The sequence below is a fragment of the Ostrea edulis genome, chromosome 1 (genome assembly GCF_947568905.1).
Source record: "Ostrea edulis chromosome 1, xbOstEdul1.1, whole genome shotgun sequence".
In the NCBI taxonomy this organism is placed as follows: domain Eukaryota; kingdom Metazoa; phylum Mollusca; class Bivalvia; order Ostreida; family Ostreidae; genus Ostrea; species Ostrea edulis.
Window position 1 is genome coordinate 74,285,663 of NC_079164.1, and position 15,000 is coordinate 74,300,662.

Genomic DNA, 15,000 nt, shown 5'->3' on the forward strand with positions numbered 1-15,000 from the left:
TGCTATACTGGTATACCTTTTTACTGTTAAAGTGTTCACATAGTCTTTAAATGTACATTAAAAAGGTTAGTTAATCCCAAAATATGTCACTGATGTCGGATGACAGAAACTCGTGGGAGGTTTTTTTTTCTAACTTCATCCCCCCCCCCCCCCCCCCCCCCCTGGTTATTTCTGCATGGGGGAAAATTACACGGTCGCGTAATAAGTGCGTAAATTTTCCCCACACATATAGTTATAAATTTATATTTGTTCAGTTAACGAGTAAATTTTCCACATGCATAATGTTGGACATGGAAAACCACATACTCAACCCCCAGCATAAATAACCACTCTTACAGTAATTAGAATAAGTTAAAGAACTACGAAGTCTTGCTTACCCAGATGCAGTTGCTGTATTAGGAGGATTGAATGATGTATTAGTCTGCAAAAAAAAAGGCTCTTTTATTACAGTACAAATGGTGACCATTACTGTAGATTTTCATTTAATACCGGTTAATCAATTCGCACATCATCACTGACTGAAGCAAATAAATCTGCATCATATTAATTTCTCAGGCTTCAACTACTCTACAGACTCAAGCAGTGTTTTTTGTTGTTGTTTTTTTTTTCGAATGCACACTCAGTCTAACTTTGAAGTTATTTGAATAACATGGCAGCTCGTGGTTTTATATACATGTATATGCTCTAAGCAATATATGGGTAGAACCTAACCTCTACAATCTTAGAACAGTCTGTGTAATGAACTCTGATTATACTGTTATGTAAGACAAAAGTTACCAGTAAATCATATGGACACAGTGGTCAGTATGGAGTGAAAACTATTAGATCCATGTATTACATCATGAAAACTATTAGATCCATGGATTACATCATGAAAACTATTAGATCCATGGATTATATCATGAAAACTATTAGATCCATGTATTACATCATGAAAACTATTAGATCCATGTATTACATCATGAAAACTATTAGATCCATGTATTACATCATGAAAACTATTAGATCCATGGATTACATCATGAGAACTATTAGATCCATCTATTATATCATGAAAACTATTAGATCCATGTATTACATCATGAAAACTATTAGATCCATGTATTACATCATGAAAACTATTAGATCCATGGATTATATCATGAAAACTATTAGATCCATGTATTACATCATGAAAACTATTAGATCCATGGATTATATCATGAAAACTATTAGATCCATCTATTATATCATGAAAACTATTAGATCCATGTATTGTATCATGAAAACTAAATTAGATTGATGTATTGTATCATGAAAACTTAGATTGATGTATTAGGTCCTGAAAACTATTACATGTAGGTCATGAAAACTATTAGATCCATGTATTAGATCATGAAAACTATTAGATCCATCTATTAGATCCATGTATTAGATCATGAAAACTATTAGATCCATGTGTTAGATCATGAAAACTATTAAGTCATGAAAACTATTAGATCTATGGATTAGATCATGAAAACTATTAAGTCATGAAAACTATTAGATCTATGGATTAGATCATGATCATGAAACTGTCTTTGTCAATTGTGTTAATATCTCAGCATTAAAGTGAGAAAATCCTTACTATTAGTTTTTGTGACCTTGAACATGTCAAAATCAATACCCCCTGTTCATAAACCTTATTATGCAAAATAATGGGTTGTATTTTCTTTGGAGGGATATTTTACAATGTATGTTGTTCTATCTAACTTGAAACTCTGAGTTTGTTTTGTTGTGTGACAGTGTCACTTAGTGAAATAGGTATTCTCCGATAACCCTTACCGTTAGTACAATGATCAATAGACAGATTGGTGATTTGATTTCAATAATATATACAAGATTTATTTTAATCAAAAATAGAATACTGACCTTCACTGATGTTCCTTTCTTGTCATCCTGGAAAAAAAAGCCAACCAATCAAAACAATTCATATATTGTGCTACTACCCCAGTTAAAAAGGTCAACCAATCAAAACAATTGTGCTACTACACTGATGTTTTTATTTCTAAACAACAGTAGATGTCATCCCTCATCTTTTGTGATGTCAAGGTCACATAGCTCAGTAGCATATAACATTGACATAAGTGAAAGAAATCTGTCAAAAGATCATGATACCTTTACAACAAAGAGACTCTGGAGATATTCACACAAGGATTACATACCTAATAATACCTGAAAAAAAATTCGGCATCTTGTCCCAAGACCTTGGCATCATGATTTTAATTCAAGACTCGTGGATATGAGTGAGAATATTTTAAAGTTTCGAAAGTAAAATCAAACGCAAGTCTAGCATGGATTCAGACACAAATTCAGCATCTCATTACCTGTGACCTTGATGTTAATTACATGACCTTGAGTAAAATAATGATACACCTGTAAGTTAACAATACGAAAAACAGGGCAGATATAGATCCCTGGAAATGTCAAAGGGGCATAGTAAAGATCTGTAGAATATACATATACATATTACTGATATATCACATCCATGTCACACTCAATATGTACCAATATATATAGTTTATTAATAAATTACTGATTATCTCAATATATTCAAATTTTAGCTCTCTGGTAAATACCTTTAAAACATTTAATGATTTTTAAAAAGCTGTTTTAGATTTAAACCATTACTATGCAAATGCTCGCTTGCATTGTACGAGTCCAAATCACAGAAACTGGTCTATCAAGTTCTAAACTTACTGGATGGAGTTCACCAATTAAATAATCTTTCATCAATTCTCTAGCATCAGTGGAATGTCCTACGTCTTCAAATGCTTCAGTTGCATCTCGTCCTGTAGGAAAACATTAAACATTTATATCTCGGTAGAATGTGCTATTTCGAAGATGAAATTCACACAAAATTATTTAACACTGAATAACATAGTTTTCTCTAATTCTAATAGATAAACTAGAAAACTGCCTCGATCAGAAAGTGTCCCACAGAAAACTGAAGTCATATATAACTTGTACTGGTTTAATGACACAGAATTCACTCATGTTTTTTATGACAAACAGGAGTGACTTTTCCTAAATTTGCATAAAATTTCCATCTTCAACTGCTGGATCAACAACCTTTTATCTAAAGTAAGAAAATCGATTCAAGAACAGAAATGGCCAGCTTGCTTTGAAATATGTTATCTATCATAGATACAGCAGTACAAAACATACTGGAAAAAAGATATATCAAATGTAGAATTTTTCAACAAAAAGAAAGCACCTTTTTAAATGTCACATGTATATCTTCAATGTTTTTATAACATGATCTACATTATTGTATAATGTACAAGGTCTGAAAAATGTTAAGTAAAACCTGTGAGAGGAGTTGGTTTCACAAATAGGTACCATGATCAACAAGAAGTCCATGGGCCACATCGCTCACTGGAGTTACATTGGCCCATATCTAAAGATTTTCCATACATATTTGCATGTAAAACTTTGATCCCTAATGTAGCCCCAACCTACCCCTAAGGGCCATGATTTTTACAAACTTGAATCTGCACTATGTCAGGAAGCTTTCACGTAAATGTAAACTTCTTTGGCCCAATGGTTCTTGAGAAGAAGATTTTTAAAGATTTTCTCCATATATTATTATGTAAAACTCTGATCCCCTATTATGGCCCCATCCTACTCCCAGTTGCCATGATTTTAACAAATTTGAATCTGCATGATGTCAGGAAGCTTTCAAGTAAATGTAAACTTTTCTGACCCAATGAAGAAGATACTTAATGAATTTCCCCTATACACTGTACATGTATATTTGTATGCAAAATTTTGATCCACTATTGTGGCCCCATCCTACCCCCAGGGTCCAAGATTTTAGCAAACTTGAATCTGCACAATGTCAAAACACTTTCATGTAAATTTCTTCTTCCCTGGCCCAGTGATTCTTGAGAAGAAGATTTTTAAAAGATTTTCACTATATATTTGCCTGTAAAACTTTTGATCCCCTATTGTGGCTCCATCCTACCCCCCCCCCCCCCCCCCTTTGGGGGCATGATTTTTACAAACTTGAATCTGCACTATGTCAGGACACTTTCATGCAAAATGTAAACTTCTCTGACCCAATGGTTCTTCAGAAGAAGATTTTTTCTACATATTAGCATGTAAAACTATGTCAGGAAGCTTTCATTTATATTTCAGTTCCTCTGGCCCAGTGGTTCTTGAGAAGATTTTTGAATGATCCCACCCTATTTTTGGGATTATCTCCCCTTTGAAGGGGGCATGGCCCTTCATTTGTCCAAACTTGAAAACCCTTTACCCAAGGATGCTTTAGGCCAATTAAGTTGGTTATATTTGGCCCATTGGTTCTGGAGAAGTCGAAAATGTAAAACGTTTACAGACAGACGACGGACAACAGGCGATCAGAAAAGCTCACTTGAAACCTCAGGTGAGCTAAAAAGATCCTATTGTCTTAGAAAATGTCAGTGGCGGATCCAGGATTTCCAAAAAAAAAAAAGGGGGGGGGGGGACACAAGTGAAAGACAAGTATTAGCTATAATACTCAGTCATTTTGGGTGCCAAATCGGGAGTTTTACTCACATTATTTATAACAAGAGGCCCAAAAGCCACACCACTCACCTGAGTTACCTTGGCCCATATCTGAAGACTTTCCATATATATTTGCATGCAAGACCTTAGTCCGTATTGTGGCCCCAATCTACCCCTGGAGGTCATGATTTTTACAAACTTGAATCTGCACTATGTCAGGAAGCTTTCATGTAAATCTCAGCTCCTCTGGCCCAGTGGTTCTTGAGAGGATAATTTTTAAGGATTTTTTCTATTTATTCCCAATTTTCCATTTAAAACTTTGATCCCCTATTGTGGCCCCAACCTACTCCCGGGGCTATGATTTGAACAAAGTTGAATCTGCACTATGTCGGGAAGCTTTATTTTAAATCTCAGCTTTCCTGGATCATTGGTTCATGAGAAGATGATTCTTAAAGATTTTCCCCAATATATTTCTATGTAATTAAAACTTTGATCCCCTATTGTGGCCCCAACCTACCCCTGGGGCCAAGATTTTCCTAATATATTTATATGCAATTGACTGATTGATAAAATTGTTTAACGTCCCTCTTGAGAATCTTTCACTCATATGGAGACGTCACCACTGCCGGTGAAGGGCTGCAAAATTTAGGCCTAAGCTCGGCGCTTATGGCCATAGAGCAGGGAGGAATCTTTATTGAGCCACACCTGCTGTGACACGCGACCTTGGTTTTTATGGTCTCATCCGAAGGACCGCCCCATTTAGTCGCCTCTTACGACAAGCAAGGAAGTACTGAGGACCTATTCTAACCCGGATCCCCACGGGATTTCTATGTAACTTTGATCCCCTATTGTGACCCCAACCTGCCCCCAGAGACCATGATTTGAACAAACTTGAATCTGCACTATGTCAGGAAGCTTTCATGTAAATCTCAGCTCTTCTGACTCAGTGGTTCTTGAGAAGATGATTTTTAAAGATTTTCCCTATATTTCTATGTAAAACTTTGATCCACTATTGTGGCCCCAACCTACTCCCGGGGGCCATGATTTGAACAAACTTTGAATCTGCACTATGTCAGGAAGCTTTCATGAAAATTTCAGCTCCTCTGGCCCAGTGGTTCTTGAAAAGAAAATTTTTAAATGACCCCACCCTATTTTTGCATTTTTGTTATTATCTCCCCTTTGAAGGGAGCATGGCCCTTCATTTGAACAAACTTGAAAGCCCTTTACCCAAGGATGCTTTTGGCCAAGTTTGGGTATAATTGGCCCAGTGGTTCTTGAGAAGAAATAAAAATGTGAAAAGTTTACAACGACGTCAGCGACAGACAACGGACAAATTTTGATCAGAAAAGCTCTTCCTCTCAGGTGAGATAATAATAATAACCTTTATTTATACAAGATTGCACAATTAGTTATATAAACTAGTTTACATTGTGGTCCTGTCTATAACATATATACATATCGAGAACATATATCACAAAACATGGAAATATCACAGTTTATATTCATACAGATAAGAACTAAATGAAAAGAGACAATAAACACACAAGTATCATTGAGAATCAAACTAATGTTTGTTGATTTAAAAATGTGGTAGTTGTGCATTTTCTTATGAAATCTGAAATCCAGAGTTTCTGATTTCAATCTAATTAAAATTCCTTCTTTATCTATATTGCGTATAAATCAAATTTTAATTAGATTGTTCCAAGGTTTTCATAATTTGTAGTGTAGTGAAAAGCCCCCTCCCCTCTCCCCCAAAGAGGCCCCTCTAAATCCACCACTGATTGTATTCCAGAAAACTTTAACAAGTAATTCCTGTCCATTATGCTCTTTTGTTAGAATCTGATAACCAGTCCAATTAAGTTTTATTTGTAGTGCATAAAATTCTTCTGTAGTGGAAAAATTATGTAATCTAAAGTCCCTTCTTTCCGTAAGCAAGGTGTCAATATTGATAACATAGAGATACACCAAGCAGTTTGTACGTGATAAACGACATCTAGCAACAGTAATGATTATGTGTAAGACAGCAAAAAATCACCAAGCTCCATGATATACAATCTAATTAAAATTAGATGTTAGATACGCTCACATACTTGTTTGTGTAGCGATTATGTGAGCGGATCTAACATCTAATTTTAATTAGATTGCATGATATACTACCCGTAAGTGCCTTGCAGAATATGTATACTTAAAGATAACCAGAGTATTTAAGTTTACCAAGCAGTACACAGTTGAATATAGATACTTTGAGATAGAATATATAGATATATGTGTATTGTGATAATATAGGTTATTATTCAAAGAACTACTGACGTTAACTCTGGATTCCTGCCTACATTTTCAACTCGTATGTTTTAAAAAGCTTTGCAATTTTGCTAATGATAGTTTTTTTTAATGCAAAGTAGAATCCATTACTTACGTAATTGATTATTAATTTTAATATGAATGTTCATTAATTAATTGCACTTAATTTCAACTCCTTTTGATTAGGGGGTAGAAAATTATGTTCCTTGAAATTGGGCTTTAAAACATCATATATTTTACATTTTAAAATGCTTATTGATATCAATAAATAACCATTTAATTTGTCAAATTACTATATACTATTGAGTAAAAAATGGTTACTCTTCATTTCGCACACATTAACTTCATTTGCGACCAATCACAGGGTGAATATTTTCGCTGTAGTTTGGTCTGTAGACATATGTCTGCAAAAAGCAATTTGTGTTTTTTCAATTAAAAATCATTCAAAAATGATAACTTTTAAAAATTGACCAGACGGATGGTGGCGACATAATACTACTGTTCGCAGTTCTTTATTCTGCTTGACTACCATGACAGGTCTTAACCATGTGAAACCAGTGCCTTGGAATTACATGTATATTGTTTATTGCGATGAACCATAAAAGTTCATAGCTTTAACATATATAAAATAATTTGAACAAAAATGCATAATCATTTTCAGTGTGACAGACATATGGCAAAGCAGGTTCATCCGAATAAAGACTTAGGTAAATCTAACGGCCGAAAAAGTAGGTCACAAACGTTAACATAACAGACAAGCTATAAAATTTTAGTCAGTATTCAATGCATTTTTTCCTTACTTAAAAACAATTCTTCTGTGTTTGAGGTATAACATTAAGGTATACAATTCTGTGTTTGAGGTATATCATTAATAAAGGTATACAATTCTTCTGTGTTTGATGTATATCATTATTAAAGGTTTACAATTCTTCTGTGTTTGAGGTATATCATTAAGGTATACAATTTTGTGTTTGATGTATATCATTAAGGTATATAATTCTTCTGTGTTTGATGTATATCATTATTAAAGGTTTACAATTCTGATGCGGGTTAGAATAGATCCTCAGTAACCCTTGCTTGTCATACGAGGCGACTAAATAAGGCGGTCCTTCGGATGAGACCACAAAACCTGAGGTCCTGTGTCACAGCAGGTGTGGCACAATAAAGATCCCTCCCTGCTCAATGGCCATAAGCGCTGAACATAGGCCTAAATTTTGCAGCCCTTCACCGGTCTTGGTGACGTCTCCATATGAGTGATTCTCGAGAGGGACGTTAAACAATATTCAATCTGTGTTTGAGGTATATCATTAAGGTATACAATTCTTCTGTATTTGAGGTATATCATTATTAAAGGTATATAATTCTTCTGTTAAATGCCAGCAGTGACTAAATGTAATTTATTTTTTACATACCTGCTTGTTCTAAAAGAACCTCCTCTCCTCCAGGATGCTATAAAGAATGAAAAAACTCGTTGTTGACACTGATTCTCAAAATTTTCTAATTATATATATATATATATATATATATACACACACACATACACGTATATTATTTATTTCCAGGGAAAGTTATATGCGATACATATCGAAGTCCTTATTCACCTAACCCAAATTCTAACCCTTCCCCTCCTTATATTCATGCGTGATTAAAATATTATTATTTCGATAGACTTCATACATCTTTCACCATTATTGTTTGACTAAAATTTGAATATATTATACATATAACTTTATTAACCATGTTAATAAATCAATGAAAGACATGCTGTGTCTTTCATATCTGCAGAGTCTCATCTTCTCCCAACAGTATTCAGTTGCAAACATGTCTGATTCTAAAATACTTTCACAAACAATGTGTGCATTTAATTGACATTATTAAGAATTTTATGTGCACGGCAATGATTTTATTTAACAAATCAATTAACATACACTGCCAGTCAAACTATATTCAGCTGCATATGAGCTATGCTGGTAGTGAAGCGATGAATCTGCAGGACCAAGGAGTAGCTCAAAACATGCTTCAACTACAAAATCTCCGTCAAAATGACCCTTGAAAAAATCCTTAACTGGCCATGAACTTTTTTTGAACGACTATCCAATAAGAGGTCCAAATCAAGTGGTGATTCCAGCATTTTACTTCAGTTTGGCTTTTCTAATGGGCTTCAGATGGTAATAAAAAGCTCTACAGAGCTCTAGTCTTTGAAAAAAATATAGATTGGGCATGTATGATTTGAAACAAGCAACAGTTATAAATCATACAGAATGTTTACACAAGAGTGCTGGATCACAGTCAGTGGTTGATTTATGATAATTATGGTGGTTTTATGAAAGGTATTTTTTTTTTTTTTTGCCTATAAACTTTTCTTTGACCCCCATCCCAATTTATTTCAAAGGGTCATAACGACCAATTTGAGCGGAAACACTGCTACCTCCATCGGTTAAGGCGTCAGTCGAAATATCGAGCCGATCTCAGCCGAAATTAGGGACAATCTACCAAATGTTAGACAAAGTCTCAATTGGTCAACCGCCCATTTATGTGCATCTTTAACCGACTAAATGCTGGCCATCACCAATATAAACAACACCTCTTTGATTAAAAACTATATATGCAGCAATACAGAAAATGTAAGGTCACAGTTCTACTTTTTGACCAGACTCACAATTCTGCTTATTCACATCACGTACGCCGTAATATATTTACCTCTTCTAAGAACTTTGTGACGTCATATACATTGTCGTGTATGATAAGCCATGTAGACTTGTCTTTCTTGCTTGTCACTTCAGACTCTCTGAAAATCTTTCCCGACATATCTGTGTCCTCCTTGCAGTTCAGTTGCACCTGGTTTTACAATACCGGAAGATGTGTACTACACAAACGTATCACTACGAAAATTCCGGAAGGTTGTTAACACATACATATGGAAGTGAATTACCGCCATAATTATATGCGTCCTTCTTGTATTCTTAATTCTAACTTTGATTTTACTATACAACATTTTTAATTCCATGTTCCTTTATAACATTTTCATTCTTAATTCTAAATTTCATTTTACTACATGACACCCTTACTTCCATGCCACATTATGTTAGAGTCCTCCACATCTGCTTCGTACTTAGATATTTTATTGAAAATGAATTTGAACTGCAAACTAACAGCTCGACTTTGTGACAAACGGGATTTTCTTCAACTTCTCCATCGTCAACTTCCCATATATGTTTTATAGCAATATTCCAGTACCATCCGCATATGATGTTTATATCTCTCCATTGATTCGATACGCAAGAGATTGTTCTACGCAAGATCTTTTTTTTTTTTTAAATCGAGACGGGCTACTGACAAACTAGCTGATTTTACAGGGGTTTCAAAAGTCGTTTTAAATCAGCATTTCGCAAAGTCTACGGTCGTCATAATGATCTAGTTTGCCAATACAACCTATCATTGTGTCAAATGCTGTCTAACTTGTTTTATACCGATTTTTATGACATTTTTGGCACACTGATTTTGACTACTGATTACTCCGTGTACCTGATCAATAAATGGGGCTCACAGCGGGTGTGACCGGTCGACAGGGGATGATTCTCGTATCCTAGGCACATGATTTCACCTCTGGTACATGTATATCCAGGGGTTTGTGTTTGCCCAACTCTTTATTTTATATATTCCTTATAGGAGTATAGGATTGGTCACTGTTCGTCATCTTCACCTTCCAATTTACAAACTGACATTCTTGATTTTATCGAGATACAATCTCTAGTTCCGCTTTCCTTGTTAATCCCATTATACTTCATTTTGTCTCATTACACTAGGGGACATTGCGTTCGCTGTAATAACTACTCCCTGGATACGAAAAGTTACAATTGGACGACTTATGGAGAACAACTCATACCCGAGAGAACTCGTACCCAGATTTTTACTACAGAAATGACAACATTTTTCTTTAGAAGAACTCGTGCCCTAATGTTGATAGAGCACTTCTCATGGAGAAATTATAATCAAGATGTACGAATGAAGGAAGACAAAAGCAAATGGAAAATTCAAACATGATAGATTGTGACATTGAAGTAAGGATGTCATGTACTAAAATAATATTTAGAAGATAGGAAATTGAAATATTATAAGGTATCATGGAATTAAAAATGTCATATAGTAAAAATCAAAGTTAGAATTAAAGGGAAAGGCAACCCTAACCACATATTTTGCTTTTATGAATAAAGTACTACTTACTGATCTCGTAATTAACAGTCTTTAACAACAAAAAGCCTTGATTAACAATTAAATCAGTATTAATCTATCATGTATTTTCGATTACCCGCCGCTAAGAGAGTGGCCATTGAAGTTTAATTTATGACGTCACACCGTCTATTCCGGTTTATTTCCATCAGCAGCACTGTAAACATGACAAGTCACAAACAGTTAAGTTTGGAGCCCATTCTTTCGGAAAAAGAAATGGAGAAAAGAAGACGTTCGGTGGAGTCGAACACAAGGCAGACGGTACATATTTCTCCATACATATGTCTCGAACCACAACTTGTCATTACGCAAATGATGGATCCAAAGTTTACGTAGTCTTTTCTTTTCGAATGACTTGGTTGAGTCGGGAATTTCGAGAGAGAGAAACAACCCTTTATTCACATTTCCCCTTTGCATTCGTGTAATTAACTGCTTGCCAGGAAGGTGCTTGGGTTCAGGAACCCCACCCACCCCCCTTCCGAATAAGCTACACGAGTTGATTTAATTTTTTTTTTTTTTTTTTTTTGGTTGAAAATATTTCTAATGCATGTCAACGTCTTGCATACCGATTAAATCCAAAATACATGTAATTCAAAATAAGCCCTTTAAAAGAAATACCCTCACTGGTTATTATAAGTTCTGTTATAATAACCAGTGAGGGTATTTTTTTCAAAGGGCTTATTTTGAATTATTTTGGGACTTTATGGGTATGCAAGACGTTGTTGACATGCATTAGAAATATATTCAAGAAAAAAATAATTAAATCAACTCATGTAGTTTATTCGTAAGGGGGGGGGGGTGTCCTGAACGCAAGCACCTGTGGATGATCTTAGAATCTCATCAAAACCGGAACAGACGGTGTGACGTCAAAATTATTGATTTTTGTGGTCTTGAATATAAAAGAGTTACACATCATGGCAGCCTCTATAGATCGCGATTTTTTACGTCTTCAAATTAGTACTGAAGCTTATCTAGGCCATATATCACCAGAATTGTATGACAAATCTTTATCATATGATTAATCCTATCATTTATCATGTAAAAACCTTTTGGGTTACCTTTTCCTTTACTGAAGAATACAAGAACGATGTATAGAATTATAACGGTAATTCCCTTCCATACATACCCTCCGTGCTAGTCCAGTTTAACATTTGTTTGAAGGTTTGAATGACACTTTATAATGGGACAAACATCAATATGTTATTAAATCCCAGCTTCAAATTTTAATCACAGAAATCTATGCAAGTGTTCTTACAAATCAAGTCAGTTTAAGTTCCCTTTTCATCTTAAAAAATCAAAGTACTGAAACGAGGTGAAGAACGATGCAAAATGTCACAAAGATGCTAATTTTGCAATATACACTGTATATTTATGTTTAATTTCTATGCTAGTCCAAAACTCTTCAGAGCCGACCATATTTTATATGAAATATAATAATATTTTTAATATATTAAAAAATATTGCCAATATGGCGTTAAATCTCAAATAATCAATCAATAGATGCTGCTAGAGAAGAACTGGTACCTTGAAGGTGAAAAAAGAAAAACAACAGGAAGCATATCTAAGATCCACATACTGTCATTGTTTAGATTAGCATTTAGCTTTACTGTCAGATTATCAAATATTGAATACATAGAATTTTAAATCCACGGTAAATATAGCGGCTGAATTGAGTCCCTTTGGTTGATTTGCAAAACAAAATTTTAAGGTAGAAGCAAGAGAAGGGAAAGGACCATTGTTTTCTAAACCAACAACCATATTCTCCGTGTAAATGTTCTATATTAGTGCATGTGTTAATTGATTTGATCGAAGGTAGAAATGATTAGGCAAATCATGTGGATGAAGATATGAATGATTACATGAAATATGACAAGTAGTGTGTGCAACAAATTACTTCTTGGGACAATCCACCACCACCACCAGCCCCTGGTGATTTTTCATTCACCTCTTTATCAGCAATACAAACAGGTGAATTACCTACCACATTGTCTACATCTGTTTCCTCGTGTTCCTTCAGAAAAATAAATTAAGTCCTGGTGAATGGTAGCAGTTACACATTCTCTACAGAAATATCATTTTTCTAATTCTATTGGATCGAGTTTCTTTTCACATCATTCATTCTTCGTTCTAATTTTGAAATTATTTATCTCAAATCACCTATTAAAGATTGTGTCAACTCTTACATTTGTTCATCTCTTAAAAAGCCTGAATTAATCAAATCCTACAAATCATGTTGATTAATGTTTTATCCCTTTAATTTTTTTTACCTGTTGTAAATGATGTGACGTTTCTTCTCCTGAATTCACTCATACTTTTAATCCACTTTCCCTCTGATAATTAAAACTGTGTGTACCTCTCAAATATTAATTCTTGTACAAATTTACCCTGGGCGTTCGTTAATAATTCTTAATTAGAAATAGATATTGCTTTATTTATCTAGCTCCCACTTTTGCATTTTGTCTAAAATTGAAACACTGTACAATTTCGTAGTTGATACACGTATACATATTACAAACTGAGCAACTTTTTTACTCTATAATATTTGCTCTACTACCTAACTACAATTACATAAATTGTTTTTAAAACTTCCACAGGACGTTCAAATGTCTTTTTAAAAAGTACAACTTTTTTCCTTTAAAAATCAAATTCCTAGAGGGCCAATATATTTTATAAGTGGCCCTTCTTGAAAATCTTTTTAAAACTGTGTTCCTAAAAATTTAAAAGTATTAGCAAACTTCGCACAAAGTCGCGAAATGAACAATCAATGTTATTACGTTAACAGATAATGCAACTGAAATAACCTAGATCAATTGCAGGAAAACTATACGGACGTGACCTACTTCGAATTGGCCAATACAACATCAAATGACCTAGATATCTATCTTGTCCAACAATTCTTTTTTTTTTTTTTTTTTTTTTTTTTTTTTTACTTTTTACTGATTTAAAAATCGAAATGAAAATTAAATATCTTCGATAAATGACAACTTTATCAAATATTTTCCTGTACTGTCAGCTACTAATGACTACGGTTGTATATTTCCCTAACAGATGAGTGACGACAGTAAACAAACACACGTGTAGCTATCGGATGAATACCAACATATTGCATATATATAATTAGCTGAAATAATGTAGCCCTCTCTGATTTTTTTTTTTTTTTTTTTTAATTGGATAGGGTTACATTATTGCAGCTAATATATAATGGATTCCGTGGGGATCCTGGTTATCGGAATAGGTCTTCAGTACCCCCTTGCTTGTCGTGAAAGGAGACTAAATAGGGTGGTCCTTCGGATGAGACCGCAAAAACCGAGGCCCTGTGTTACAGCAGGTGTGGCACGTTTAAAGATCCCTCCATACTCAAAGGCCGTAAGCAGCAAGCATAGGCCTAAATTTGAAGCACTTCTCGAGTGGGACGTTAAACATTATACAATCATAAGTTGATAAACTGAGCTTTTCCCCATTGTTAAAAATCATCTATTTACAGAAGAAATTATTACATTTCCCATGAACTCTACTATTTAGATTTCATGGATAAAAATAAACATATTAGAAATCGGCAATTTTCTACCCCATTTTAATAATGTAACTGGGGCAAATCCTATACTAGATCTCAGTATAATGAAATTGTCTTTCATCACCCACTGGGAGATGAGTTGTAAGAGTCGTGATATTCAGGGAAATTGGTAAAATAAAATTTTTGAATTGGACGCTGACATTATACGTCACCTCGCCCCCCCCCCCCCTAAAAAACCCAAAACCAACCTTTAATGTATCCTTTTAAGATATATAAAAATAAGTTGTCAATCGTATTTTTTCATAATACAGTGCGCCAGCCTTTTGTCCGATTAATTACACATTTACAGGGAATTTAAGTACATATGTCATTGTGGTATGTAAAACGTTGCAATGTTTGATCTTTTGCATCGTATAATTCTTCACTAGTATTGTATATTCTCCATTTAT

At 34.3% G+C, this 15,000-nt stretch overlaps 1 protein-coding gene across 1 annotated transcript in view; it reads right to left on the minus strand.

The window, feature by feature from the left end:
* LOC125682094 (cytochrome b5) overlaps window positions 1-9,705 on the minus strand; it is a 10,276-nt gene extending 571 nt beyond the window's left edge. Inside the window, exons 1-5 of the mRNA XM_048922504.2 lie at window positions 9,508-9,705; window positions 8,220-8,256; window positions 2,719-2,810; window positions 1,891-1,917; window positions 378-421 (exon numbers count right to left, since the gene is read on the minus strand). Coding sequence (XP_048778461.1) covers window positions 378-421; window positions 1,891-1,917; window positions 2,719-2,810; window positions 8,220-8,256; window positions 9,508-9,615 — 308 coding nt within the window. The 5' untranslated portion in view covers window positions 9,616-9,705. The remainder of the gene's footprint in view (window positions 1-377; window positions 422-1,890; window positions 1,918-2,718; window positions 2,811-8,219; window positions 8,257-9,507) is intronic.
* Window positions 9,706-15,000: the final 5,295 nt, after the last annotated feature.